This window comes from Pristis pectinata, chromosome 16, assembly GCF_009764475.1.
Source record: "Pristis pectinata isolate sPriPec2 chromosome 16, sPriPec2.1.pri, whole genome shotgun sequence".
In the NCBI taxonomy this organism is placed as follows: Eukaryota; Metazoa; Chordata; class Chondrichthyes; order Rhinopristiformes; family Pristidae; genus Pristis; species Pristis pectinata.
This window is the reverse complement of record NC_067420.1, coordinates 25,369,820-25,397,158: the sequence shown is the minus strand read 5'-3', so window position 1 is coordinate 25,397,158 and position 27,339 is coordinate 25,369,820. Positions and strand designations below refer to the sequence as shown.

The following is a 27,339-nucleotide window of genomic DNA, read 5'->3' as shown; positions in this document are numbered from 1 at the left end:
GATGTACGTTTTAGAGCATTCTGACTGGTTGTATCACAGCCTGGTATGGAGCCTCCAGTGCACAGGATTGCAAGAGGCTGCAGAGGGTTGTAGACTTAGCCGGCTCCATCACAGGCACAACCCTCCCCACCATTGAGAACGTCTTCAAGAAGGCAGCATCCATCATTAAGGACCTTCACCATCTGGGACACGCCACCTTCTCGTTACCACCATCAGGGAGGAGGTACAGGAGCTTGCAGACCCACACTCAATGATTCAGGAACCACTTCTTCCCCTCTGCCGTCTGAATGATCCATGAACCCATGAAGACTACTTTATTCCTTTTTTTTGCACTATTGATTTATTTTTGTACTGCTGCTGCAAAACAACAAATTGCACGTCGTACGTTAGTAATAATAAATCTGATTCTGAACAACAGTGGTGTCATTGGCGAATTTGTACATGACATTGGGCTGTGCTTAGCCACACAGTCGTGTGTACAGAGAGTAGAGCAGGGGGCTAAGCATGCAGCCTTGAGGTACACCTGTGTTGATGTTCAGCGGGGAGGAGATGTTGTTACCAATCCTCACTGATTGAGGTCTGCCGATGAGGAAGTTGAGTATCCAGTTGCAGAGGGAGGTACAGAGGCCCAGGTCTTGAAGCTTGATGATTAGTTTGGATGGGATGATTGTGTTTAACACCCAGCTGTAGTTGATGAACAGCAGCCTGACGTATTAGTTCTTGTTGTCCAGATGGTCCAGAGCAGAGTGAGGAGCCAGAGAAATTGCATCCGTTGTTGACATTCTTCCAAACTCAAATGAGTACAGGCCCAATCTGCTTAATCTCTCCTCATACAACAAGCCTGCCATCCTAGAAATCAATTTGCAAAACCTTTGCTGCACTTTCTCCTAATATAAGTATACCACGCCTTTGTCAGGGAAACCAGATCTGTAATAATATTCCAGATGCAGTCTCATTGGGGCTTGAAATAGTAGGAGCAAAGTGCCTCATTTCTTGTACTCAAATCCTTTTGCAGTAAGGGCTGAATGTTAACTTGATGTTAACTTGCAGTGATTTATGTACTCCCACAGACCTAACGAGGGAATTTCCACACCTTTTGTGCAGTGATTAAGATGGAACAGCAAGATACTGAATCAGAATGGTGTGTTATTTGGAGGGGAACTTGCTGGTGGTGCTCCTATCTTTCTTTTTCTATTTGGTTGGGGTCATTGGTGAAGAATCTTTGGAGAGTTGTTGGAATGCATTTTGTAAACAGTGCGCAGCCAGGGTGAACTAATGGTAGGGAGAGTGAACAACTAGTTTAAGGGGCTGCCAAATGAGCAAGCTGTTTTATCCTGGATGGTGTCAAATTTCTGTAGTGTTGGTGACACTACTTATGCAGGGAAGTGGAAAATATTCAATCATACTCCTGTCTTACTACTTGAAGATGGTGGAAAGGCCTCAGGAAGTTAGATGAGTCACTTGCTGCAGAAAACCTGGCTTCTGACCTGTCCTTGCAGCCAAAGTGTTTTGGTTCAGTTAAGTTTCTGGCTACTAGTGTCTCCGAGGATATTGAAGGTGGGGATTCAATGATAGCAATAACAATAAATATCAACGAGAGTTAATCAGCCTCTCTCTTGTCAGAAGTGATTACTTTGCACTTGAGTGCACGAATATTACCTACATTCATTTAAACTTTGTACATTGTGATATGATTTGCTTTATTATTAATGTAACGTGTAAGTAGCCTGCAGAAACATTTCTACATGCTATTCACTGTATATTAGACTTCAATAGATTAGGAGAGAGTTGTGGACATATGCAATGGGGTTCCAAATGCTTTAATTAGCAATAATTTTTAAGCAGGTTCCCATTTAAACAAAACACTTGAGACCTGGTGAGATTTCCCAGAGGCCTGGCCAAAAATATTCTTCAATTAAATCTGTCAAATTGAATAACTGGTCATCTATTGCATTGCATCTTGCGTTGTCTTTGATCATACTATACATCGATAAACATGATGTGTACTTAAAAATAGCAGTGACTTTATTTCGAAAGTAATTGGTTTGTTGCAAAGCACTTTATTTGCACTGAACCTGTGTAAAGCACTGGGCTAGAAGTGCTATGGTGCCTGAAAAGATACCATGATAAAGCGGCAGAACGTGGGGAAGGGGATGGATGTCCCTGTTTTGTGTAAGCCCTATGGCAATGATATTATATCATGCATAGGGCCCATGGTGTCACATGCATGACAACAGGCTTTGCACACTTCATGGAAGAAGAACCTTTTTCTCACTTGTTCTACCACCACAGAGCGAGCAAGGATATCACTTGGCCCATGGCTGAAGTAGGATTGTTGCTGGAGCTGATGAAGCCAACTCGGAGATCGACAGTCAGTGGCATTGGAGAACAGACTTGAATTGGAGTTATTGGTTGAGAGACAGGTGATTGCAGGTTATTAGTTGTGGCTGTGGGGTTGATTTGACAGAGGTTGAATTGGAGTTAATCAGTTAGTGGGAAGTCAGTCAGAGGAAGTGGGTGAAGGTGCTACCTACATGCTAATGGGCCAAGATCATGTTTAGATAGAAACGGAATTGGGGTCTCTGAGAATATTGGTGCTATGGTGAGAGGAAACGTGAAGAAAGCCATTTAAAGGAGGATTTGGAAGAAGGATATTTCCGACTCCTGAGCAGTGGATCAAGTAAAATCAAGCCCCTTTAGTGATCACCGATGCTGCCTTGGCTCACCAGTTATGGTCTGCTTGGCGTACAAAGCTCGTGCCATTTATGGGTCTTGTAAGATAGAAGAATTCTGTACATGTGATGTCAAAACATGCATTGCATGTCATTTAACATCATAGTGCATGCAAGGCTGTTTCCATGTGTAGCTATGTCATACGCAGAGAGGACCTGTAATACATTTCCAGAACTATGTTACAATTGTATAGGAATGTTTTGATATGAGATGCAATCACTCAGCCATTCTATAATTGTGAGTTAATTTAGTTTTTAACCACAATACATACAAACCAGAGTTGTTAATTTTTTGACATTTCAATGTTTTTTTGAACATTCAGCTCCAAATATTTCTGCAAAAATTTTCATTGATTCCATGATGTTTTTCTCAAGTTTTTAAAAAAAGATTGAAAACCATGAGTTCTTGGCCTGCAGTCCTTCAATTCATCGAACCTAAGAACAGTACAGCACAGGAACAGGCACTGCAGCCCACGATGTCTGTGCCGACCATGACACCAATACAAACTGCCTGCACGTGGTGTATGTCACCCCATTCCCTGCCTGTTCACGTGCCTGTCTAAATGCTTCCTCAACATTGCTTCATCACAAGACATTAGTCCTATCTATGATGATATTTCTAATTTTATTTTAAAATGCAGTATTCAACATCATCTATTCCAAACTCAGCATTGAAATATACTACCAAGGTCAGGCTCAAGTTTATAGTTGACACTGTTGTTTGTTTAATTTGAATCCTTAATCCATATTCCTCTCTGCCTTATTTTAACCCATAGCATTTTGTTAAAGCAGCCACAATGAGGACCAGAACAGCATAGGTCATAATTTCCATAGCACAGAATTAGTTTCACAACATGAACAAAAATTATTCAGTTTTTTGACACCAATCTGAACAAAGTGCATAATGTGTGGGGCTGAAAGAAAACATGATGGCATTTAGAGTAAGTAGTGATACATCTGTCATCTTGAAACTAGACTAGCAGCATAGTTATAAATCATTGGATAATAATATGAATATTTTGAATTTAAATCTATTTCTGGCTGGTTCGATCATTTTTGATTGATGAAAGTATAAAAATGCAGACAATGGTCCAATAATGATTGAAAGTAATGTTTTCCATAATAGTTTTACACTCTTTTGAATTGAATTTTCAGTAATATTGTTCCAGCAGCACAATATCTTTATTGACTCTAATTCAATTTAATACTGCAGTATTACCATTGCAATTACCATGTGTGGAAAAAGTTGAGTGTCTGAGTACAGCTGAATTATTATTATATTCCGCATCTGCAGCTGCTATTGAGTTTATTGATGTTCTTTCTTAACTGTGTGTGTGTGTGTGTGTGTGTGTGTGAACATAATCTTAAACTTCTTGCTTTATTTCTCTAGTATGCTGTCTGGACAGCTCTATGGGTCACCTGGAATGTATTCATCATCTGTTTCTATTTGGAAGTAGGTGGTCTATCAAAGGTAAGTTATTTTAACTATGTAAAGGCTGGTATTATTTGACTAAACTACTGATCTATTAACATTGTTGAGCACGTTCTGTCATAAAATAAATCAATCACATTGTTTAGTCAGTGGTAAACGTGGGTTTACAATGGACATACGTTGAGTAAAGTATTGGGTTACTATTGCCGATCTTGTACTTTTTTGAGGTTGGGTTTGCATCCACCCTCAACAGATTTCAGGCCATGTTTTTAATGGATTTTGACCTACTGCTTGAATATCAAAGAATTTAACTATCAGCATTGTTGTTGTGAGAAATTGAAATGTATTGGTGCAGGAAGGTTGCTCTCAGAAGTTGGAATTAAAATGCACATTCACTGATCCCAGCCTCCCACTGGGAAGCTGTGCTGGAGGAGGATGCTGGTTGGTCTCATTATAGTGCTCGCTCTGTTCTGTCAACCCTTTGAATGCAGCTAACACAAGGTTGGTAAATGTATCTTTAAAATCCATTGTGGGATTAGAGTAAGGCGTGATTTGCCCTCTGATCTAATGATTTTGATACTTGGGCACATTATGTGAATAACACATTTTATTTTCCAGCAATCTTTATATTTGACATTGAATAAAAAAATCAGAATTATGGAGCAATTTAAACAAAAATCAAGTTATATTTGTGTTCTGATGCAATGTTACCCTTACAATGTTCTAACAAAGAGCCAGTAATTACAGGTCTGAGCTCAGTGTTTAATTGGTGTTTGGTGAGAAGAGTTTTAGATTAGATGTTGCATGTAAATCTCTAACTGCATGTCAGAAAATCCCTCAGGGAATGACTGACATTGTTGTTTTATACTTTAATAATTTGACACTTTTGAAATGTGATTGACACCCTTAGAAATGTTATGCTAATTGTTGGGTGGTTTGGAAGTGGGGAGTGTTATTCAGGTTGGAGTAGGTTAAGATCTATTCCTTCGACTCTGAAATGTAATTTCAAATCTAATTCTGAAACGGTTGATGACCATTTCTGTCTGCTTATTGTTCTGATCCTGAAATGAGGCTGGTCATCGGCTGTTCACAAAATTGTCCCTCAATTGACATTGATTGAAATCTCACACAAAGAAGTCAGAGTTGTGGAACAAATGTGGCTGCAGGGCTGTTCTGCCCTTGGGCCTGAGTCACATTATTGTGACAGATTTCACCTGAGAGTAGTTGATGCTTGCACAATAGCTGAATGATATGTTCAGTTTCTCAGCAACAATTTATTGTAAACAATTAAGGATAAATTTATTTTGAAACCTATTTTTAAAAAAAAATTATTTTCTCCTCCATTTACATTGCTCTATATATTTCACCATTATTGGCAGAAAGAAAGAAATGACTGTCACTTATATAACATTTGAACGTCTCTGCAGGTAATCTTAACCAAAGCTCTATGTTGGAAGTGCAGTCAAAAGCCCACTGAAGAGGATGGGTAATGTACACCTCAACTCGTGCTCTATATTTGTATGAGAAGAGATGAATTTAACCTCGGCTAAATGCCCCTCTGTTTATAGGGAAACTGTTTCACTGTGTCACCAAACCATTTTCACTGGTGCACTTGATACAGTGGTATGTTCTGCCATCAGAGCGCTATGCTTATCTGCTCCATTTCCAACATAACTGCGGTTTGATACTCCTTGTTCTCAGGGTAGCTTGGTATCTGTTATCACAGTAAATCAATGTTAACTTGCACTGGATCAGTCGACGGTCATCAGGAGTCTAAACCCAACCTTGTGGGTGCTAATTAAATTACTATGATATAAAATGGTGCTTACAGCATACAACTGTGTCCACAGAGAACACAGTAGAAGTTTCAATGTCGCCCCAGCAAACTTCTGCCCAATAAAAAGTAAAGTCATGAGAGAGAGATGGAGGTAGTGGTGCTGGTGAGGGGGCATTGGGGATGGTTGGGGAGGGGACCATGTGAGAAGCTGCAGAACTCATTTGCTGATATCCACTCTCAATGGCTGAAGCTTTAGACTGTGAGCAGATGCTGGCGAAATGGCTGTTCATCTCCTACATTTGTGTTTGGATTGCATTGTCATGTTTGCGTGCACTGTGCAGTTTAAATTTATATTACATAATTGGAAATCAAGGACTTACCACATAGATTGCAAAGTCTGTGATTCTTGCTCTAGATCTTTCACACCTCTGACGTGCTCACATGCTGAAGGATCCAGCAAGGCATGGTGGTGTCCAGTGACACACACTGCACATTTGGTTGCCACTTTTTAATTTTTCAGATATACATATGTCAACAACCCCATCTGACAACTAACCCACACCTCCTGCATTGATAGTAACCCTCAAGTCCCCAGAACTAGGAGGGTTATACTAATTTACAGAGAGCAGCAAGTTAGTACATCCCTGATACTGGTTACACCTATGCCTCAACTGCTGATCACACACCTGGATTTGACTAGCAATCCTCCAACAGCCATTCACCTTCACCAACACCATCTCAACTCCAGACCACTTCCAAATCCAACCATTTAACTGGACCAACAACCTCCCCCCCCCCACCAAATGCTGATTTCACTCCCAACCTGACTGCTGACTTGCCATTACCCGAACCCCACCATTGGTGCCAAATCAGTGTGACCATATGAGAAAACTAATTCTTGTTGTAATTAAAAAAAATACCATAAATTGCATTCAATTATAACAACTGCCAAATTATTCAGATGTGAAGGTGCTTAAATTAATTTCTCATCTGAAATTACTCCAGGTTATCCATTGCATGTTACTTATAGACATAGTTTGCTAAAAATTAGTACGCACCGGTATTTTTCAGTTTTGAATGCTATTCTGTTCTCTTAGTTAGTATATCACCCTTAGTTCATCTTGCATTACAAGCAGCATTTTTTATATTAATTTTGGAGAAATATTAGATTTTTAAATCCAAAGGACCAGGGAAAAAATACATACCCTGAGACAATAGATGATAAAACCAGAGGGAAAGTTGTGCTGGGACAGTAAGTATTGGCATGTCTATCAAAACAAGTGTCATGCATTGTTTATGTTAGCCTTTTCTGGGACACAGCAATACACATAGATCCCAAGATGTGTACGTAACGTGGCTATGTACCCGCTAGTAAGACCATCAGGTTATCACCTGATGAATTCCACACCATGTGTTTTGCTGGGATTGTTCAGGGATCAATAATTTAAGGAGCAAATGTTATGTGAATCACCATGCAATCAAGAATATTATAAAAACTGACTCCCTTATCAATAATTGATTTAAGAACTATCTTATCAAAATATCACGTAAGATATTTTCTGATGAACCTGATGTTGCATGGATTTGTATAGAAATAGACATGGGAATTGCAATACAAATACATTGAGCTAAGTGGATAAGAGGCTGTTCAGAAGAGCATTGGAATAGCTGGCCTGGACATGACCGGCGTGGTTGGGGATTTCAGAATGGATGGGGTGAAGCAGGGTTACTCTCTCGATGTGGTAGTAGTTAGATTTGTGATGGATGGGATACAAAATACGAATCTTCCACATCTGTGTCAAATTTCTGTTTGATTTACAATATTGTTGTATAGTTTCCACATCACTTAAATTATCAGAAAATAGAATAGTCATTAAAGATGAATGGTTATATTTCTGTATCTTAGAACTTGTACCAAGTTGCTAAAAAAAATTAAACACAATGTATGAGAGGAATGAAATGCCATTTTTATTATGCATTGTGTGCAAGACTAAACCTTGCATTGGGCTGTGGACATTAATAATCAGTTAGTGCTAATGTGCCAAGTTTACTCATCAGCTGAAGACTGACGCTCTGTTTAAGCAAAAATAAAAGCGCTGCACGTGTTTAATTTCTCTCTCCACCAGAATATAGATTTCCATTGATTGTTGTGCAATACCCAAGGAATTTAAAAAAAACAATGAAAAAGCTGATGTAATTTAAGGCATGTTAGGAGGGTGTAAACCTAGTGGCATGGTGTCACGACAATCACCTTTCTCTCGATGACAGTAAAACAGAAGAGTTGATCACTGACTTCAGGAAGGGAGGCGGTGCACATGCTCGTGTTTACATCAATGGTGCTGAGGTCGAGAGGGTTGAGAGCTTCAAGTTCCTAATCGTAAACATTACCAATAGCCTGTCCTGGTCCAACTACATAGATGCCATGGCCAAGAAAGTGCACCAGTGTCTCTACTTCCTCAGGAGGCTAAAGAAATTCCACATGTCCCCATTGACCCTCACCAATTTTTATAGATGCACCATAGAAAGCATCCTATCCGGGTGCATCATGGATTGGTATGGCAACTGCTCTGCCCAAAACCGGAAGAAACTGTAGAGAGTTGTGGACACAGCTCAGCACATCACGAAAACCAGCGTCCCCTCCATGGACTCTGTCTACACTTGCTGGCTCAGTAAAGCAGCCAGCATAATCAAAGAACCCTCCCACACTGGACATTCTCTCTTCTCCCCCTTCTCATTGGGCAGAAGATACAAAAACCTTAAAGCACGTACCATCAGGCTCAAGGACAGCTTCTATCTCGCTGTTATAAGACTATTGAATGGACTTCTTATACCATAAGATGGACTCTGGACCTCACAATCTACCTCATCATGGCTTTGCATTTTATTGTCTGCCTGCATTGCACTTTCTCTGTAACTGTAACACTACATTCTGCATTCCATGATTGCTTTTCCCTTCTACTACCTTGATGTACTGATGTGGTGAAATGATCTGTATAGGATGTTATGCAAAACAAAGTTTTTCTCTGTACCTTGGTACATGTGACAATAATAAACCAATTTACCAATTTAAAAGTAAATATATTGGAAGGGAAGCTGAGACTGATGCTAATTTCTGGTTTCCTTAAGTGTGTGCATGGACATTACAGCTAAGAGTGACTGACCATCACAGTGATTCACATGTATAATCGTCTAATCCAGGCATCTCACAAGTTCGCCAACAGATCACATTATTTTATGAAACAGATCGTTATCTTGGAAAGAGAAAGGCATCCATACTTTTGTTGATTCTGGATTTGACTGTTGCAAACAGTCCTGACCTTCACACCCATGAACGTAAATAAGCTGTTCCAAATCTCTGCTGCCAATGTTCAAATTCACACTGAGCCTCCTACCTACCACCCTTGGGCTTGTTGAGCTGAATCGGCTCCCTGTGCCATAATGCTTGAATTTTAAAATTCTTATCTTTATTTTAAAATACCCCAAGGACTTGCCTCTCCCTTTTTCTGTAACTTCCTCCAGCCTAGCATTCCTTTGAGATGCTTTATCACTTTCTTGTGCATCTCTGATTCTAATGGCTCCATTAGTGGTCATACCTTCAGCTGCCAATATCCTGGAATTTCATCTTTATTTTTTCTATTCCTTTCTTCCTGTGAGGTTCAACTTAAAGCCTACCTCTGACTAAGATTTTGGTTATCCAATAATGTGACTAGGTGCACATTTCATTTGCCAGTGCAGGATATTTGCCATGATAAAGGCAGTACATAAATAAGGAATGTCAGGCCACTTATGTAATGGCCATAATGACTTCATAAGGTGCCTCAGAGCAAATGATCTCACTGTTGTATGCAGGAAACATGGCAGCCAATTTCTGCACAGCCAACTCCCACATAAATAGTATAATAGCCAGTTAATCAATTTTTAGAAATGTTGACAGTAGGATAAATATTGATCAGGGCATTGGGGAGTAACTCCCTGCTCCTTTCTGGAACATCACATGGGATCAGTTACATCCACTTGAGAGAGCAAATGGGCTTTACTTTAATGTTTCATCTGAAAAATGCCCCCTCCTATAGTGTATTTCACTGGAGTATCAACCTAGATCAATGTGCTTAAGTCTCTGACGTGGGACTTGAACCTCTGGCCATCTGAGTCTGAGGCAAGACCAATTGACTAATATGGCAGCACAATGGTGCAGCAGTTAGAATAATGCCTCACTACTTCAGAGACCTGGATCAGATCCTAATCCATTGGTGTTGTCTGTATGGAGTTTGCATGTTCTCTCTGTGACCACTTGGGTTTCCCCTGGATGTTCTGGTTTCCTCCCACCTCCCAAAAAGAGTTCATTGGTCTCTGTAAATTGCTCCCAGTATAGATAAGTGGAAAAAGAATCAAAGGGAAGTTGACGGGCATGCAAAAGAGAACAGTTTACAGGGAAATAAGTGGGCGAATGGGACTGATGGCAATGCTCTGAGATCCTGCATAGGCTTGATGGTCTCCTTCTGTGTCATTGACAGCTGACATAAGATACAAAGTAGTTGAAGTTCTGCCCAATTGCAGCACCTTGCTAGTTAAGCTGTTGTATGACCCATTCGATAGTAGGTGAAGCACCCCCCAGTGTACCTACATGCACAAATATGCTAAATATTCTTGGGTTGACATTTTCAAGAAGAGCAGGTCTGCATTGTACACATATCATTCACACACACAAGTTAAGGGAGAAAAGCAAGTCACATTTACAGGACCTTCGAGGGCTGGCAGTTGGCATCTATACTGAGATAGCTTTTGTTTATTATCCACCAGTGGTTTATCATTTTGCTGGCCTGCGTGTGGCCATTAACGTCTTAAACGCCACGTGGTGATAGGAGACAGCATTCTTGAGGCTTGACTACAACCTGATTTTCTTTTCTTTTGCCTTATGTTTTATTCTGGAGCCTTGGTTACTTCCAGTTATCTCTTCTGACAAAGAGGCTACACTTAAAATATCACGGCCTTTTCTGGCTTTGTTTTTGGTGACAGAGGCCTCCTGTGTATTTAAAGCATTTCTTGTTTTTACTTTTAGTTTGTGTGAAGTCTCTTTGCAAAATTTTCTTGGCCCTTTTGATTTGATGAATGATATATTACTGTGAATTATAGATCTATGTCATGATTATGCTGCAAATTGACAGCATTATTCCCATGTTACAAGAGAATAGTTTTGAAATACAGTCATCAATATCTGTAAAGTGCTTTATGAAATCCAGAAGCCACAAAACTGGTATATAAATACATGTTTCTCCTTCATAATTCTTACAACTGGTGTACTTCATATTGGGGAAATACTGTGTGCAACTGATAGATTTACCTTCACTGGGAGTTGGTGATTTTAATCATAGCATATTTCTCAATCAAAACACAATAGCATGCAACAATGTCTTTTTTTTTGTCAGGAGAGACTGTAGTTTTCGTCAATCAATTCAAAAGAAATCAAGGCAAAAAGGCCTTGAGTCAAGCCTTGTACATTAACCGCAGTAACAGCTCTGATAGTTTTCATTTGTATTCATTCAATGCATGACACAGAATATCTGCTTAAAATAGACAAAATTAAAGGACACAGCACTCTTGTTCTTTATGGACAAAACACTTCTGTTCATGTTATATTTTCAATGAAACAGTTAACTATTTTGCTGCCTGCACAATATACTGTGACCTTCTGACATTGTCCGTTGCAAGACAAAAGGGTTTTGTTTCTCCCACCTCCATCCTCCCCAAACTCAAATGACACGGAATCACCATCTATTCAGTTGACAGAATTTAGATGTGGTGAATTAACACATTTGACATTTGAGGGTTCCTGTGCTGACACTTAACTGTCAATCAGATAGCTTGTTTCCAGGAGCAACATAATTAACACCTGTCATTTACACTTCAGTTGTGGACTAGAATTTATTGTTACCAAGAAGCATGCCTCCGTCAATGTTGTGTATATTGGGCATGGAAATTCTGAAAACTGATATAAAAAATTATATCAAATTGAATATTATTGAAAGATTTCTGTTGAATATTTAGGATTTAAGCAGGATATTCATGTATTATTTCATATTTTGTATCTTTTTTTAAGGTACATCAGGTAAACATACATTGGGTCAGATTCTACATTGAAGTAATACTGGGGTTAGCAGCAAACTGTCAGTTATGCACGAAATCCAAAAGTAAACTGCTGTAAGCACACATTCATAGTTGACTATGAATATCGAGAAGGTGCTCTCTGGGATGCATTGTCCCTCCATAAACTGTGCACAATGACATCGTATTGAATGGATGCCATTCAAATGTAATGAAGCTCCTATACTAGTACCAAATATTGAGATTAAACATTGCAAGAAGAGAGCACATATTTACTCTTTTAATGGTGAAGCAATTCTTAATTACTACCAAGCAACTTTACTGTCAATGAAAATTTATTGATCTGTGAAATGTATCATCAATTATCATTGAAGGTTTAAAAGTTTCTTTTAATATTTTTGTTTTAACTTTCTCCTTTAATCTGATCATACTCAACATTTTTTTGTGGATAACTTCACATTTTCCACATTGGAATCCATCTCCCATTTTGTTGACCAATCACTTCAGCTTGTCTGTATTCCTTTGAAGCTTCTTTGAACCCTCGCCAGTACTTGTATTCCCACTTAGCTTCATATCATCAGCAACTTGGAAACATTACTTTTATATTCACCAGACAAACACATGATATAGATTGTGACCTTTGAGGCCCAGCACTCATCCCTGCAACATCTCATTAATGGCAGCCTGCCAACCCAAGAAGGATCATTTTATTCCTACTCTTGTGAATTGGTTTATTATTGTCACATGTACTGAGGTACAGTGAAAAACTTTGTTTTGCATGCCATCCATTCAGATCTTTCATCACACAGTACATTGAGATAGTCACAGGGAAAAGCAATAACAGAATGCAGAATAAAATGTTATAGTTACAGAGAGAAGTGTAGTGCAGGCAGACAATAAGGCCATGAAGAGGTAGATGTGGATTCCAGAATCTATTTTATCATTCAATAGTCTTATAACAATGGGATGGAAGCTGCCATTGAGCTTTCCTGGTTATTAACCAACACTCAGTTCATGCTAGTATAACATCCTCAATTCAAGTCTAATAAATTTAACAAAGTGTCTCATTCACTGCTCCTAGCAGGATCTCATCCAGTGAGTTTTGCAGTCATAAAAACAGTACATGCTGGAAGCACTTAGCAGGTCGGTCAGCATCTTTGGAAAGAGAAACAATTAACATTTCAGGTCAAAGACCTTTTGTCAAAACTGGGAAAGGGAGAAAACAAGTTATTTCATAGTTGCAGAGAGAGATTGGGGAAGGGATGAATAGGACACAGTGAATATCTCTGACAGGGTGAGGTCAGGGTTGCCATGGTAATAAGCTGTTGATGAAGCCATTTTGTTGATAGGTTAATAAGGGTGGTTAGATTTAGAGAGAGAAAAAAAGGAGCATCTAAAAGCTGTGAAATGCAGATCAGAGCTGTGGGAAATGCCCAGCAGATCAGGCAGTGTTAATAGGAGAGAACAACTGAGCTAATCTACAGCATAGTCAGCCAGTTCTGATATAAACAGAAAAAGTGAGTTACCTGAAAATGTTGAATTTGATTTTGGAAGGTTGCACTGCGCCCAGATGGAAGACACCATGCTGTGTCTCAAGCTTATGTTGGGACTTGTAAGGGCAGTAGAGAAAGCCACAGACAGATATCTCAGAGTGGGAGTGGAATGAAGAGCTACAAGTGACAGAGAAGTGGAACCTTAAGCAACACACAAAAGCCAGAGAAACTCAGCAGGTCAGGCAGCATCTACGGAGGGACGTGAACAGTTGGTGTTTTGGGTCAAGACCATTCATCTGGACTGGAAGCTGAAGGTTGTTCCTGTGGACTTAATTCAGGTGTTCTGCAAAGCAGTCAACCAATCCACATTTGGTTTCTCCAGTGTAGAGAAGACCACATTAGGAGTATTATAGTCATTGATCATAGTGCTAATGTTTTACATCTGATTATCCTCACGTTAATTTTTTTTGACCATCCTTGCTGCAGTTTATTTACACAGTCAGACTGACTTTTGGAAAGGTGTAGATTACTTCTTGTTGAGTTTCAAAATTTGTGAATTTGTGGAATTCCTTGCCATGTACAGCAGTGGAGGCCAGATCATTGGAGGTGTTTAAGGAAGGGATAGATGGATATCTAAATAGTCGGGGTATCGAGAGATATTGGGGATAAGGCCAGAAATTGGGTTAGGTTTTTTTTTTGCCCCCCCCCCCCATTTCTCATTTCTTTTTCTTTTTTCCTTTTCTTTGGAGCAGACTTGATGGGCCGAATGGCCTACTTCTGCTCCCTTGTCTTGTGATCTTGTGAACCTTTGTCAGAATTAAATGGTAATGTTACAATCTAGTTACTATTTATCGTGTTATAGTAAATTTAAACCCATCATAGTTACAGAAAGCGTAGAAAGTAATTACATAGCGTACTTTTTTCTACAAAGTATTTGTTAAGGCCTGTGTCAATATAAGCAGATTCTATTTATGCAGAACAGTTGGTGATACTTGAATGATTAGAATGGAAATTTAGAAAAAGAACTTAATACTTACTTACACAGCATCTGATGCCCAGGCACATTTGAGCCAAGAAATTGTTATTGTTGAAGCTAATGGAAAAAAGGATTTCCTTTGTGCACTGTTTTAATGTAGGCGTTAGCTGAGTTAATGCTGCTGTAAAAATAGCAAACAAAATGTCTGCTTAACACAATAACAATCATATTTTAATTTCACCAATGGTAATTTCCAAGCTTATGACCAATTTTTATTCCTGAATCACTACTATTGTATTCTCAGAAGAACAATTTTACTTCAGTATAACTTTACAAAGAAGCTCTATCATAAAATAAAATGAAATTTTAATTTCATTAGTAGTTTTATGAAAATTACTATTTAACCACAGTTGATCAAAATCTGCTGAAATTTGAATAATTGAAATTAAATGCTATTCAATGATTCAGAGCTTTTGGCTGGCATTTAAATGGTTAATCAGCTGACCTGTTTTTGAATGATACTTGAACTTGTAGTTTCCTCTATAAATTTCCATTATTCTCACATTCCTGAACCAATCACAATGGATCCTTTGTATCATGGCCATTACTGTTCAGCCCACAAGATAACATAAATCATGGACAACTTCATGGAATTACTTTTATTCTTTAATTAGGTATAACAGAATGTAGTATAGTCAGCAACATAAACGATGGGAACACGCACGTCAGCATCCACAAACAATGCTGAAAGTTACTGCAGGAAATGCAAACTCTTTCACTTCTGTACAATACAATGCTTTGTAACCTAAGTTGCCTTTAGTGCATTTGCAAAGAAAGGAACCTCTTGGTTTTAAAGTTATAGCTATTTTTATTAAGAGAAACTGGCATTTCTTTAATGACTTAGCATGTCCGCAAGATATCCCAAAACACTCTTGGCCAATAAATTATATATGAAGTGCATTCAAAGCGAAATGATGGTTTGGACCCTGGGAAGCTTCCATTCTTCTCTTTGATGAGTTCCAGGGGATCTTTTGCATCCACCTAAATTAGCAAGTGTTGGGGGGGTGGTGGGGGGGGAAGGTTTCTTTAACATTTCCTTTAAAGAGAGCATATCCATTAGTAAGCATTCTGGCAGGAATCCTGTAGCAGGAATTGTAACTGTAGAAAGAGAAGGTGAACCTTGTTTTTGCTACTTATAGGCTGTGAAGCAGAAGCTTAAAAGACCAATTTTCTGGGGTGGGGGGGGGGGTGGTGGGAGTCATAAACCCTAATATCTCGGACAAAATACCTTAAACGTTTTTGGCTCCCGGGATATTAAAGTGTCCCTGCCCGCACCTTAAACATTAGGCCACCTGTAGGTGCTGCTGATGGTAAATGTTTGCTTAAAAAACTTTAATAATTTCTTATTTGTATAAAATAAGGGCAGGCACAGTAGGGTATTGGTTAGCGTAACACTATTACAGCGCCAACGACCAGGATTCAATTTTGGCTGCTCTCTGTAAGGAGTTTGTACATTCTCCCCATGACTGCATGGGTTACCTCCCACATTGCAAAGACGTATGGGTTAGGAAGTTGTGGGCATGCTATGTTGGCGCCAGAAGCGTGGTGACACTTGCGGGCTGCCCCCAGAATATTCTACGTAAAGATACATTTCTCTGTGTGTTTCGATGTACATATGACTAAAAGATATCTTACCTCTTATATAAATGATTTAGTATGTCCTTAGAATATGACATTTACCATTTAAAATAAATTTAGCTATCCTATCAAAACAGTATAGAAGACTGAGTCACCATCCAGATTTGTATGAGGGGAAAAAGTGGCACACGTTTAGAAAAATGGAGCAGTGACATTAGCAGATTAATACTTGAAATGTTGTTCTGATATTCCTGGCCATTTCGTTTGATCTGAACAATAACCATGTTACATCAAATTAATTATTTCTTCTGCCAGAGCAGCAAACAAAGGAATGTTATCTGGTGTGGAAGTATTTATCTGCTGATGTTGGTAGCCATTTCTGGAAAATAGTGAAAAGATGGAAGAGGATGGAAACACAATAAAAGACATGAAGGAAGGGAAATTAATTAAAAAGAGTAAACAAAATATAATGGTAGAGAGAAAAACTAAGAACACAGCTACCTAGGGAATTATATCGCCCTATGTTTTATCTATGACTAATGAATGGGGTGGGGGGGAAACATTTGGTCTCCTTCATTTCCTTTTTCCTTGGTGCTTGGATATTAACACATACTAATTCAGGTTTCTGAATGAAGTCATTAAGCCAGATGCACTATTAAGATTTACGATGCAACTGATATTGTGAATGCTGTAATATTTGTGCTGAAACATGACAGATACTAATGGTCAAGAAATCCCCACAGCACACTTGACTGCAATTGCATTTGTACAACATAAAATGTCCTGTGTTATTTTATTGAAGGGAAATCCAATGGATTGGCATTTAATAGTGCATTAATTCCCCACAGGATAGAAATGATTTTTGTTAGTGGTTGCTTTTGTATAACACCCCTCTATTTGTTGCTTAATAGAGTTGATAACCTATTCACCTTAACATGGAATGGACAAGTGCTTGACTGTATCATAACATGTCATTTTTTGAATCAGTTGATGGTGGGGATGGGGAGAGAAGGAGGTTAACATATTTTAATGTAGATTTAAAATACTTAACATGGATTTGATATACTTAATATAGATTTAATATACAAGTTTAACACAGCCATTATACTAGAAGAAAATGCAGGGATCTTATTGATTTCTACAATATAAAAAGAAACATTAACTGCTGTAAAGCTTCTGCCATCCCACCTAACCCAATTTACTGCAGCTCTCTGCCAAGTTGCCTTGAACCCTTGCCACGCTCCAATTTCTTTCCTCCAACATCCATCATTTGCAGCTTGATAACTAGACCAATCTCTTGTTCCCTTGACTACATTCCTACTAAACTTTTGAGTTCTGCCCTCCATTCTAGCCAATATTTGAAAAGATCTCACTTCACAAATTCTTCCTTTGCCACGAACTCCACTCCTAATGTTGTCATCTACTCTTTATATTCGCCGACTATCTCTCAATCTCCAACCTCTCTTTCCTCTCAGGTTTTTTGAAGCTGTTTCTCAGAGTTGTGTTTGTCTCTCCTGCAGTTTCGTTCAGTTATTCTAAAGGATTTGGATTTCTGTTCCTCTGCAGTATGCAACTTGCTCAAACTGAACTTGTGTACATTATTGGAGATACAAGAGACTGCACATGCAGGTTTTGATCTGAAATGTTGATAGTTCCTTTTCCCCCAAACACATTGCCTAACCCGCTGAGTTCCTCCAGCAGATAGTTCATTGCTCATGTACAATATTAGCTGTGATCTTATTGAGGTACATTTACCTTCCTTACCTTCTTCAACCTCTCTGGTTTTACATCAATTTGTAGCCACACTTTCTTTTGTTTTTCACCCAGAGACGAGTTCTTTAGTTGGTGCTACTCTTAACTATTCGATCATAGCCAAAGCATCTCTACCAATCGCATCTCTTCCCATCATTACATCGCCATATCTGGAATATCCTACAAATCCCAAGACTTGGTCTCCACTTTTGCTCTTGACCCTTCTATTTCTGTACTAGTCTTAAGATACTCTTTGAGACTCATCTTATAGCATCCCTATGAACATTGGAACACTCCAGGGGTCTTGGAATAATTTACAAAAGATTATGATGCAGATTTCAGAAGTATAATCTTTATAGATGATAACTGGTAGTTTGGAGAAATAGAATGCTAAGAGGAAATGCACTTAATTCAAAGAGGTTGGTTTTCTATGCCAGATGGTGTTTAATATTGAGAAATGTTAAATAATGCATATGATCTAAAAATAGCAAATATAATTCTAGAGTAAAAGGTTTATTATTGAATTAGGTTCATCGTGAATAAAACGTAATTGCAACTGATAACCAGATACTGGATGAATCACTAGATTGATTGGTATCGCAAGTAATCATAAAGGCAAATTAAATATAAGGCTGTAGAAGTAGATTTAGAGGACTTGTTTCAAATCAAATGATATTGAGACTTTACATATGTAAATAGAAATAGAGTAACTTTAATAGTTGTAAATACAAATGACATAAAGGCTGTGTAAAGATTCTATGGGCCAAAAGGATGATAAAAGAAACATTAAAAAGCTATTTATGATTCTCAGGAGACAAAAGGATAAAGGCTAAACATTCAGAATTATAAATTAACAAGAGCAACATATTTATGTGGCATTTTACTGCAGCAAATTGTCCCAAGAAACCTCTCAGGAGCACTCTCAAACAAAATATTAATCAAACCACATAATGATGTATTGGAGCAGATGTCAAAACTCTTGCAAGAATTGTGGTTTAAGGGCCAGCTTGAAAGGGAAGCAGGTGGAGAGGTACAAGGTGGAGAAGCTTAGTGAGGAACTCTAGAAATTGCAGCCTACGTACCTGAAGGCACAACAATTGATGGTGATGTGATTAGATTTGTGGATGGCCAACAGGGCATAATTGAGGAGCACAGATACCACAGTGGGTTTTAGGAGATTATAAAGGACAGGCAAAGCCACGGAGAACTTTAAAATAAGGAGGAGAATTTTAAAATTTAGTTGTTGTTTAACTGTGAGCCAATGGAGGTGAGCAAGCACAGGGGTGATGGCCGAATGGAACTTGGTTTGGTTTATTAATATTATTGTCATGTGTTCTGAGATGCAGTGAAAAACTTTTGTTTGCTTGCCATCCAGGCAGATTATGCCATACATAAGTACTTTGAGGTGGTAAAAGAAAACAAATGCAGAATATGGCATAGCAGCTACAGGGAAAGTGCTGTGCAGGTAAACAAATAAAGTGCAAGGGCCAGGACGAGATCGATTAGCATACGAGAGGTCCATTCAAGAGTCTGATAACAGTGAGATAGAAGCTGTCCTTGAGCCTGGTGGTACGTGCTTTCAAGCTTTTGTATCTTCTGCCCGACAGGAGAGGGGAGAAGAGAGAGTGACTGGGGTGGGAAGGATCCTTGATTATGTTGTCTGCTTTCCCAAGGCAGTGGGACGTGTAGATGTAGTCAATGGAGGGGAGGCTGTTTTGTGTGATATACTGGACTGCATTCTCAATTCTCTGCAATTTCTTGCTGCTTTGGGCAGAGCAGTTGCCACACCAAGCTGTGATACATTGGGATAGGATGCCTTCCATGGTGCAGCTGTAAAAATTGGTAAGAGTCATTGGGGACATGCCGAATTTCTTTAGCATTTTGTGGAAGTAGGGAAATTGGTGTGTTTTCTTGGCCATAGGGTCAATGTGGCTGGACCAGGAAAAATTGTTGATGATTGTCCTGGTCCAGCCATGTTGACACTATGGCCAAGGAAGCAACTCTGTTGGTCAGGATGTCAAGGATCCAGTCAAAAAGGGGTGGTGGGGGGTGGGGGGGGGGAAGCAAATGGAGATGAGTTTGTTTGAAGCTGAGTTTGGTGTCGAAGGTGGAGATATAATCAATAAATATGAGTCTGACGTAGGTGTCTTTGTTAACCAGAGGTTCCAGAGATGAGTTCAGACACAAGCACCAGTGTCTTTGATGACCTTAAGTTTACTGAAAATGGAAAGAAGGGAGGTTGGTCAGGAATGAATTGAAATAGATCAGCAAGAAATAAAGGCATGGGAGGCTTAAAGTAGTGGATAAACTGAGGCAGGGCAATGTTACAGAGGTGGAATTGGCAGTCAGTAGTGGAACGGATGTTTAGTCCAAAGCTCATCTTATACTAAGGTTACAAGTCAGCTTGTTTTCGATTATTCAAAATATTCACTAACCACTGCAGCCTCTATATACTGTCATGTATTATCTTTGCCATTTGAGGGGAAAAAAGGGTCAGCTAGAAACATTTAAACTGCACATTCCAGCAGTTGTTTCATTACCAAAAGTGTTATTTCAACTTTATTATTCAGAGAAATTCCATTGTATAATTACTGATATGAAGCCTGCAGAAAAGTGACCATGAATATTAAACACAAAATCATTATATCCTCAACCAGCTTTTTAAATAAAATTTACAAATCGAGGAATTTTCCTCACTCATTGTTCATGAAAGTTTACACTTAAAGTCTGACATGTGCAAGAATCAAATTTTTTGGTATTGGTTCATAAAATGTGCACCTGGCATGGTGTGCTAATTAAATAAAAACCATCGTACATGCAGATTTAGAACTTAAACACCAACAGGCTCTGAATTCAAATGACCAGGCATGTGGAACATCAGAATATTTTATGTTCCAAGGTCACAGCATAGATTAAGTGTTATTTACCCAGATATTTTTTAGGCACATTTAAGAATAGAAAGGCCGCCCACCAGGTTGCAGCTGGCTGACGTTGGCAAGGATTCCAAAGATATTAGCACAGCACATCATCAGCATTCAGGTGAATGTCAGCCCAACTTCCACTAACTCTCCCTCTTCCCCCCTCGTTCCCAACTCCTAAGTGGGTGAGTTGGTGTCAAGGGAGATGCAGAAACTTAAGCAACCACCAATCTGCCTCTAACCTGCCCTGTTGTTTCTCAGTGGCATTAGTTTATTATTGTCATGTGTTTGTCTGCCATCCAGGCAGATCATGCCATACATAAGTACATTGAGCTAGTAAGAAGAAAACAGAATGCAGAATATAGTGTTGCAGCTACAGAGAAAGCACAGTGCAGGTAGACAAATAAAGTGCCAACAGTGCACAAAAAGTGGAGCTGGGACGGGGATGCAGAGAGCCAAGCTTCCTCAGAGGCAAAGTTATGTAGTTAGATGTTATAATACATACGGCAATCTCCAGATTTAAGCTGGCAGCCCTGTTTCCTGGGTTTCAGGAACACGGCAGATAAGGGGAGGTGAGAACAGATTGAGTGAGAAGTGACTTTGGAGCTCTCCTTACAACCCAGGAGGTGCAGGAGCTATCACCCAGGCCACCAAGCTCTTGAGTCAGACCTCAACTCCATCACACAAACCGTTTCACCTACCCTGAGATCAGGGATCAAAGCCCCTCATGACTGTATTTTTTTCCCAGTTTGGTCAGCAGCATCTGTGGAAAGAGCGACAATGTTAACGTTTCAGGCTAAAACCCCTTCATCAGACCTCTCCTGGATCAGGGAACAGTTACAACTCCTTGCCCCTCTCCACAACCCCACCTGTCCAATCTTATATGCAGTGGGGATTATCCTTCCACTCCCTGACCTCCCAAGATTAGGGATTACATATCCCTTGGAGTCAGAATTCAAAACCATCGCTCCAAGATCAGGAATTCCTGCCCCAGATCGGAGCTGCAACAGTGGGGGCAGGATTGTAGCCCTTCTGCAGTGCTCCCTGTGGCAGCTGGGACTGCAGCCTGCAATGTTCTGTGCCAGACTGGAAGCCATGCATGTCTCGGTCTGATTCCCAGGAGGGAATCCTGACAAACATACAACATGTCTAAACCAAGTAGCGTGTAGGGAAAGGCAAACTTATAATTTTCTCTTCCAAATTTATCCCTCCCTGCACAATTGGCCTGCGTCAATGTGGTTAGTTGATTAATGCATTAGATGGTTTCAGAATAAGTATTCCTTGCATTTGAATTAGTTTGAAATAAAGTGGGTTTCATTCAATACAGAAACTGAAAACACTAATAGCAAAGTAACTTATAAATTATTGTGGGTGTCACAAACATGCTTACTTGCTCACACTGCACATATTTGCATCCCATCTGCCTACCTAAACATTTATTCCCTCACTGCCATCACACTGTGGCTGCAGTGTGTGCCACCTGGAAAGTACACTGCAGTTACTCACTTGGGCTATTTCAACAGTGCCTCTCAAACCTCTGATGTCTATCGCTAAAAAGGACAAAGGTTGCAGGTGCATGGTAACACTACTGTCAAAAAGGTTCTCCTCAAAGTCACACACAACATTCAGTTGCAAATGTATTGCCACTCTTCATCAAAGCTGGGATCAAAATCCTGGAACTCTCTTTGCAGCAGGATTGTGGATGGGTTCATGAAGGTGTCTCATCACCACCTACATAAGGGCAATTCAGAATGTGTAATTTTGCCAGCAATGAAAACTGAATAAAGAAAATGCACATGGGTCTAGAACTTCTGCTGCATGGTGTAATGTTATTATGTCCTACATAACAGAATTTTGCTCAGTGTTCAGGTTGTGAAGATTGCCAAATAGCTTCCTGGTCCTCCTCCTCTCAAATCGTTTGATGTATTTGCTCATGGAGATCTCTAGATATGGACAGTTATATTCCAAGACATGTCATGCATGCTTGGACAACATTCACTTAAAATTCCTTTGGGCATAGAGGTCAGAGAATAGCATAGTTCGCTAATGGATAAATTTACCTTTTTAATGCAGGTGGGGCCTGCTTCAATGAAACTTAAAGGTGACCTGCTTGAGTGGACCCAAGTTTGGTGCTTGGATCCAATAATGTGTCTTTGTAGTGTATGTAAATCTAAAAAGTACGTGTAAGTGCAATAGTACAGTTTAATTAGAAAGTTCAATGAATGAGTTACACATGTTCAAACAGTTCTTTATGTCTGTCTACATATTCTGCTCTGCTGGGGCTCAAAGTAACGAGCATATGGACGTATAAATCCATTACAAATCGGCAATGAGGAGAGAAGATTAACAAAAAGTGTGAAATTTTCAAGTTTGTCAAAAAGTATGGGGTTAGTCTGGAAAGAAAAACATGTTTTGTTTAGTGAGTGGTACCCAAAACTCTCAGAAATTGTGGAGAGCTGCCAGTTTGGAACTAGGAATCTGAAGTTCAGTGAAACTGTCCCCACGTGTATTGTTGCATTTAAGGATCTGTCTCATATTGCAATTCTGAAGTTTTTGTGTGAAAAGCTTGTTTGTGGTTTAATCAATGAGTGAATTCAACCAAAGTTATTTAATACACTGAATTATGCATGTAATCCTGAATACAAAATTGCAACATTGCAGAGATGGCATTGAGGAATGCTAAAGAAACTTGTCCCCAGTGTTGGGTACAAATATGACTGTAGTTCATAACTGTGGAGCAATAGCCAAGGCTAGAATTTGAAAGCAGAATCAGAAACATGTTGATGAGACTGTTGTGAATTGCTGTTATAGATTCAGTGGAAACCAGTATGTCAATTCAAAATGGCAAAGTGTCTTTAACTGCCAGAAAAAAAGTGTTCATATCCTCAGCATGTAAATGTAGCATTTGTGCCATCAGCAGCAATGATGGAAGGCAGAACAACTTCAAGACAAAAGTATATGAATATAAGCATCAACGCAACAACAGATTGCTCAGTTATAGAAAGGATAGCTAAGCTCAGCCAAGTACTGTTGCTGAAGAGTAGAATGAACTTGAAAACATTGTCAGCTGAAGCATTAGGCCAGATGAAAAGTTAGATGCAATCTTCAAATAGAGTTACCAGTGGTCATATTCAATTTGTACTAACTTACCAATGTTGATAGGCAATGATTGGCTCAGGAAACTGAAGCTGGATTGGTGCTTGTGTGCTTCAAAATCACACATGGGTGTACTTATTGGAAGGTATGCAGAAATATGGATCTTACAGGTTATAATGCTCATATTTGTATCAAGCCAGGTGCAAAACTAATTTACTACATGCCATGCCCAGACCTACATGCATTTATGAATCAGGTCAAGGGAGATTTGGGTAAATTGGAATAACATTACGTTCTAGTGAAGACAAGCCAGAGTGATCGGGCAACATCAATTCTGGTAATGCCTTAAGCAGATAAGACTCTTCAACTATGTGGTGAATGCAAGGTGGCATGGTTGAAAAAGAACAGTACCTGTTGCTTATTTCCCAATCTTGGGTCAGCTGCTTTAAGGGGATTTGTTCAATGGCACAGTGCGGTAGCAAAGATGTAATGTGCTGTCTGAGGACTTCTGGACTTTTTGGTGAGAAAATAAACATTACACCTCTCCTGGATGTGACTCTTACCGTGACTGAGAAAAAGTGTTCAAGAGTATTTTGTAATGTTAAGTATTTGTTCATGTACTGTTAAAAAGTATTCTGTCTTTTCTAAACATTAAATAGGTGATGGACATTGTGTTTTGGTTCAAGTCATACCCAGAAAGAAAGGATTAGACAGTAAATGCAGAAAGGCATACGGCAAAAGATCCATCTTCTTCAACCTGCAGTTTCTATATAGTTTATTAATGTTGATCTATAAAGGATGCACCAACCTGAAAGGTCAGATGCCAAATGCAACTCATCTGACCTTTCTTCCAAGTGGTTGCCTTGTCCTTTGATTGGCACCTTACACAACTCTGCAGAAACATGACGTATGGGATCATCAGGGCTATTGCTAAAATAAAATAAATTGCTTTTTAATAGTGCCTTTCACATTCCTTTTGCAAAATGCTCCACAACTAAATAAGAATTCTTGAAGTGTAATCACTGTTGTATTGTAAAAAGGACAGTACTGATTTGCATTCAGCAAGATCCCACAAACTGCAATGTGGTAATGACCAGATAATCCATTCTTAGTGATGTTGATGGAGACCTAAATCTTGGCCAGAACACCGGGGATATATCTTATCCTGTTAGTTGAAATAATGCCATGGGATTTCTTATATCCATCTAGGAGAGGAGACAAGGCTTTGGTCTAACATTTTATCCAAAAGTTTGCATCTCAGAGAGAGAAGCGATCCTCCGTGCTACAGTGAAATGTTGATCAGATTTTTGTACTTTGTTGTTTGAATTATAACTTAAATCTTCTGAGAATTCCACCAAATGACCCATGACCAACAGCAAAAGCTTCACTATAAACACTTGTCTGAAATTTAATTTATAACAGATAGCAAGGACATTACATGGAACAGCAATATTACAGATGTCTACATTGAGATCATCTTTAGAAAGATGTTACCTTTACTGTCAACATAACCTGGTGATGCATTTGTTCAAACATTAACAAATTAGGAATCCCTGTGTAATTATAAATATACCAACACCCCATGTTAGCACTGAACTTGTGCTCGTCCCCTCACTAGTCGATTGAAGGCATTTTGAGTGTTGTGTTTATGGTTATATTCAATTAGGGAAGTAAAAATACAATTATGAGCTGTGTCTGAAAAATGATGGCCATGTAGAATTAGTTGTCTTTTTTAAATGTTTCTGAAAAGGATTGTTTTGTGTGGCTTGTAAAAGACAAAACACTGCACTGGCCACTAAAGTATGCAGATAATTAAACATTAAAAGCAAGTATATATTTAACTAGCAACTGTAAGTCACAATGTTTATCACATATATCAAACATCCCAGGATGCCTCTATATAAAGATTTAAATTATGCAGTTGCTGTTCTGATTGTTAATTTATGCACAGCAAGGCTCCACATCCAGCAAAGAGATGAATGACCACATAATCTGTTTTTGATTGAGTAAGGAATAATGGTCAAGATTCCTTTTTCTTTGAATAATACTATGAGATCTAATGCATCTGTCCAAATCAGCAGAACAACCAGATGGGACCTTCATGAATCTTCCCCTCTGGAGGCAGCATCTCTGACAGCGTAGTCCTTTGTTGGATTGTCACCTTAGATTATAGATTGATCCTTGGTCTTAGAGCCTTCTAGTTCAGAAGTGGAAAGCTACTGACTGAGAAACATCCAATCAAATTTGATTAAAAAGTACATTGATAATTTGTATAGACTTTCTTTATATTTTAGGACATCAACTAATCATTAATTGATCCAGATTTAAGTTCAGCCTTCTCATTTAGAACTGGATATTGCAATGGTGGTTCCTTCTATTTAAAGACAAACCTTCAAGTTACATTTGAAAAACAAGGTAATTATGTTATATTTTCCAGTTGTTCAGTATACATACCCTAGAAACTAATTTGCATTAATTTGTTCAAATTTTAATATGGTTGTTGGTGAATTCAGGGAAATGATATTGTCCCTTCACAAACATGTTGTTTTTAGTTTGCAATGTATCTGGCTGAATTTTACTAAGTGGTGGAAAAATGTCAAGTGAAGCACTAATCTTGTAATTATAATTTTAAGCTATTTAATACAGTCTTAAGTAAAATGGTAACATTGGATGGATTCACCTTTTCTTGAAAAGTCTTATTTCATTATTATTTAATCTTTTTCTCATTTAATTCAATATAATCTATTTTAGCTTCCATTTCCTTTCTGTTTAAAGACCCCATACGTTCTCACTTTGTTCTTTATCTGCCTTCAAGCATTCATCCTGGAGTATTGAGTAATTTCTTAAAATGTATTCCTTTCAAAGTAATAAAGAATATCCTAAAACTTCTCCAGGAGCTCCCAAAACACTTCAATTTCTTTGAATTTCGGTGTAGGTAGATATCCGTTGAACCACATGTGTAAACTGGTATTGACACTGAGACACTGGCACTATAATTTAACAGCTGGTTGGCTATTGGTGCAACATCTGGTATAAAGCTACCTCAAGAGAAAAACCTTGCACAGATATTGTAGGATGCTTCTCGGTTTCTAATCTTGGAAAATAAATGCCTCTAAACTGGTATTTCAACCAGTACAAATTTGATTGGGCCATCAAAATTCATATATAGGGTTTTGCACTTTTTAGCACCAGCATCTGATTCAAGTATGTGTCAAAATTTAAAGACTGGGATGACCATATGTGGTTACTAATAGCAACCACTTGTTAGTAGCCCCATGAAAACTAATTAGGTTTAGAAAATTAACATGTGTTTAGTTGCCAATATTCACCTTTATTCATATAGTTAATCACAGAAGAGAGAAGGATTGCAGTGTCCTACATTGTCATAACAAATCAAGGGATGATGTTCCCCTCAAATGCATC

The 27,339-nt window shown here is 38.8% G+C and overlaps 1 protein-coding gene across 1 annotated transcript in view; it reads left to right on the top strand.

Moving 5' to 3' along the window:
• Positions 1 to 27,339, top strand: part of LOC127578804 (sodium/potassium-transporting ATPase subunit beta-1-interacting protein 3-like) — a 132,812-nt gene that overhangs the window by 54,061 nt on the left and 51,412 nt on the right. Inside the window, exon 3 of the mRNA XM_052031270.1 lies at positions 4,123 to 4,203. Coding sequence (XP_051887230.1) covers positions 4,123 to 4,203 — 81 coding nt within the window. The remainder of the gene's footprint in view (positions 1 to 4,122; positions 4,204 to 27,339) is intronic.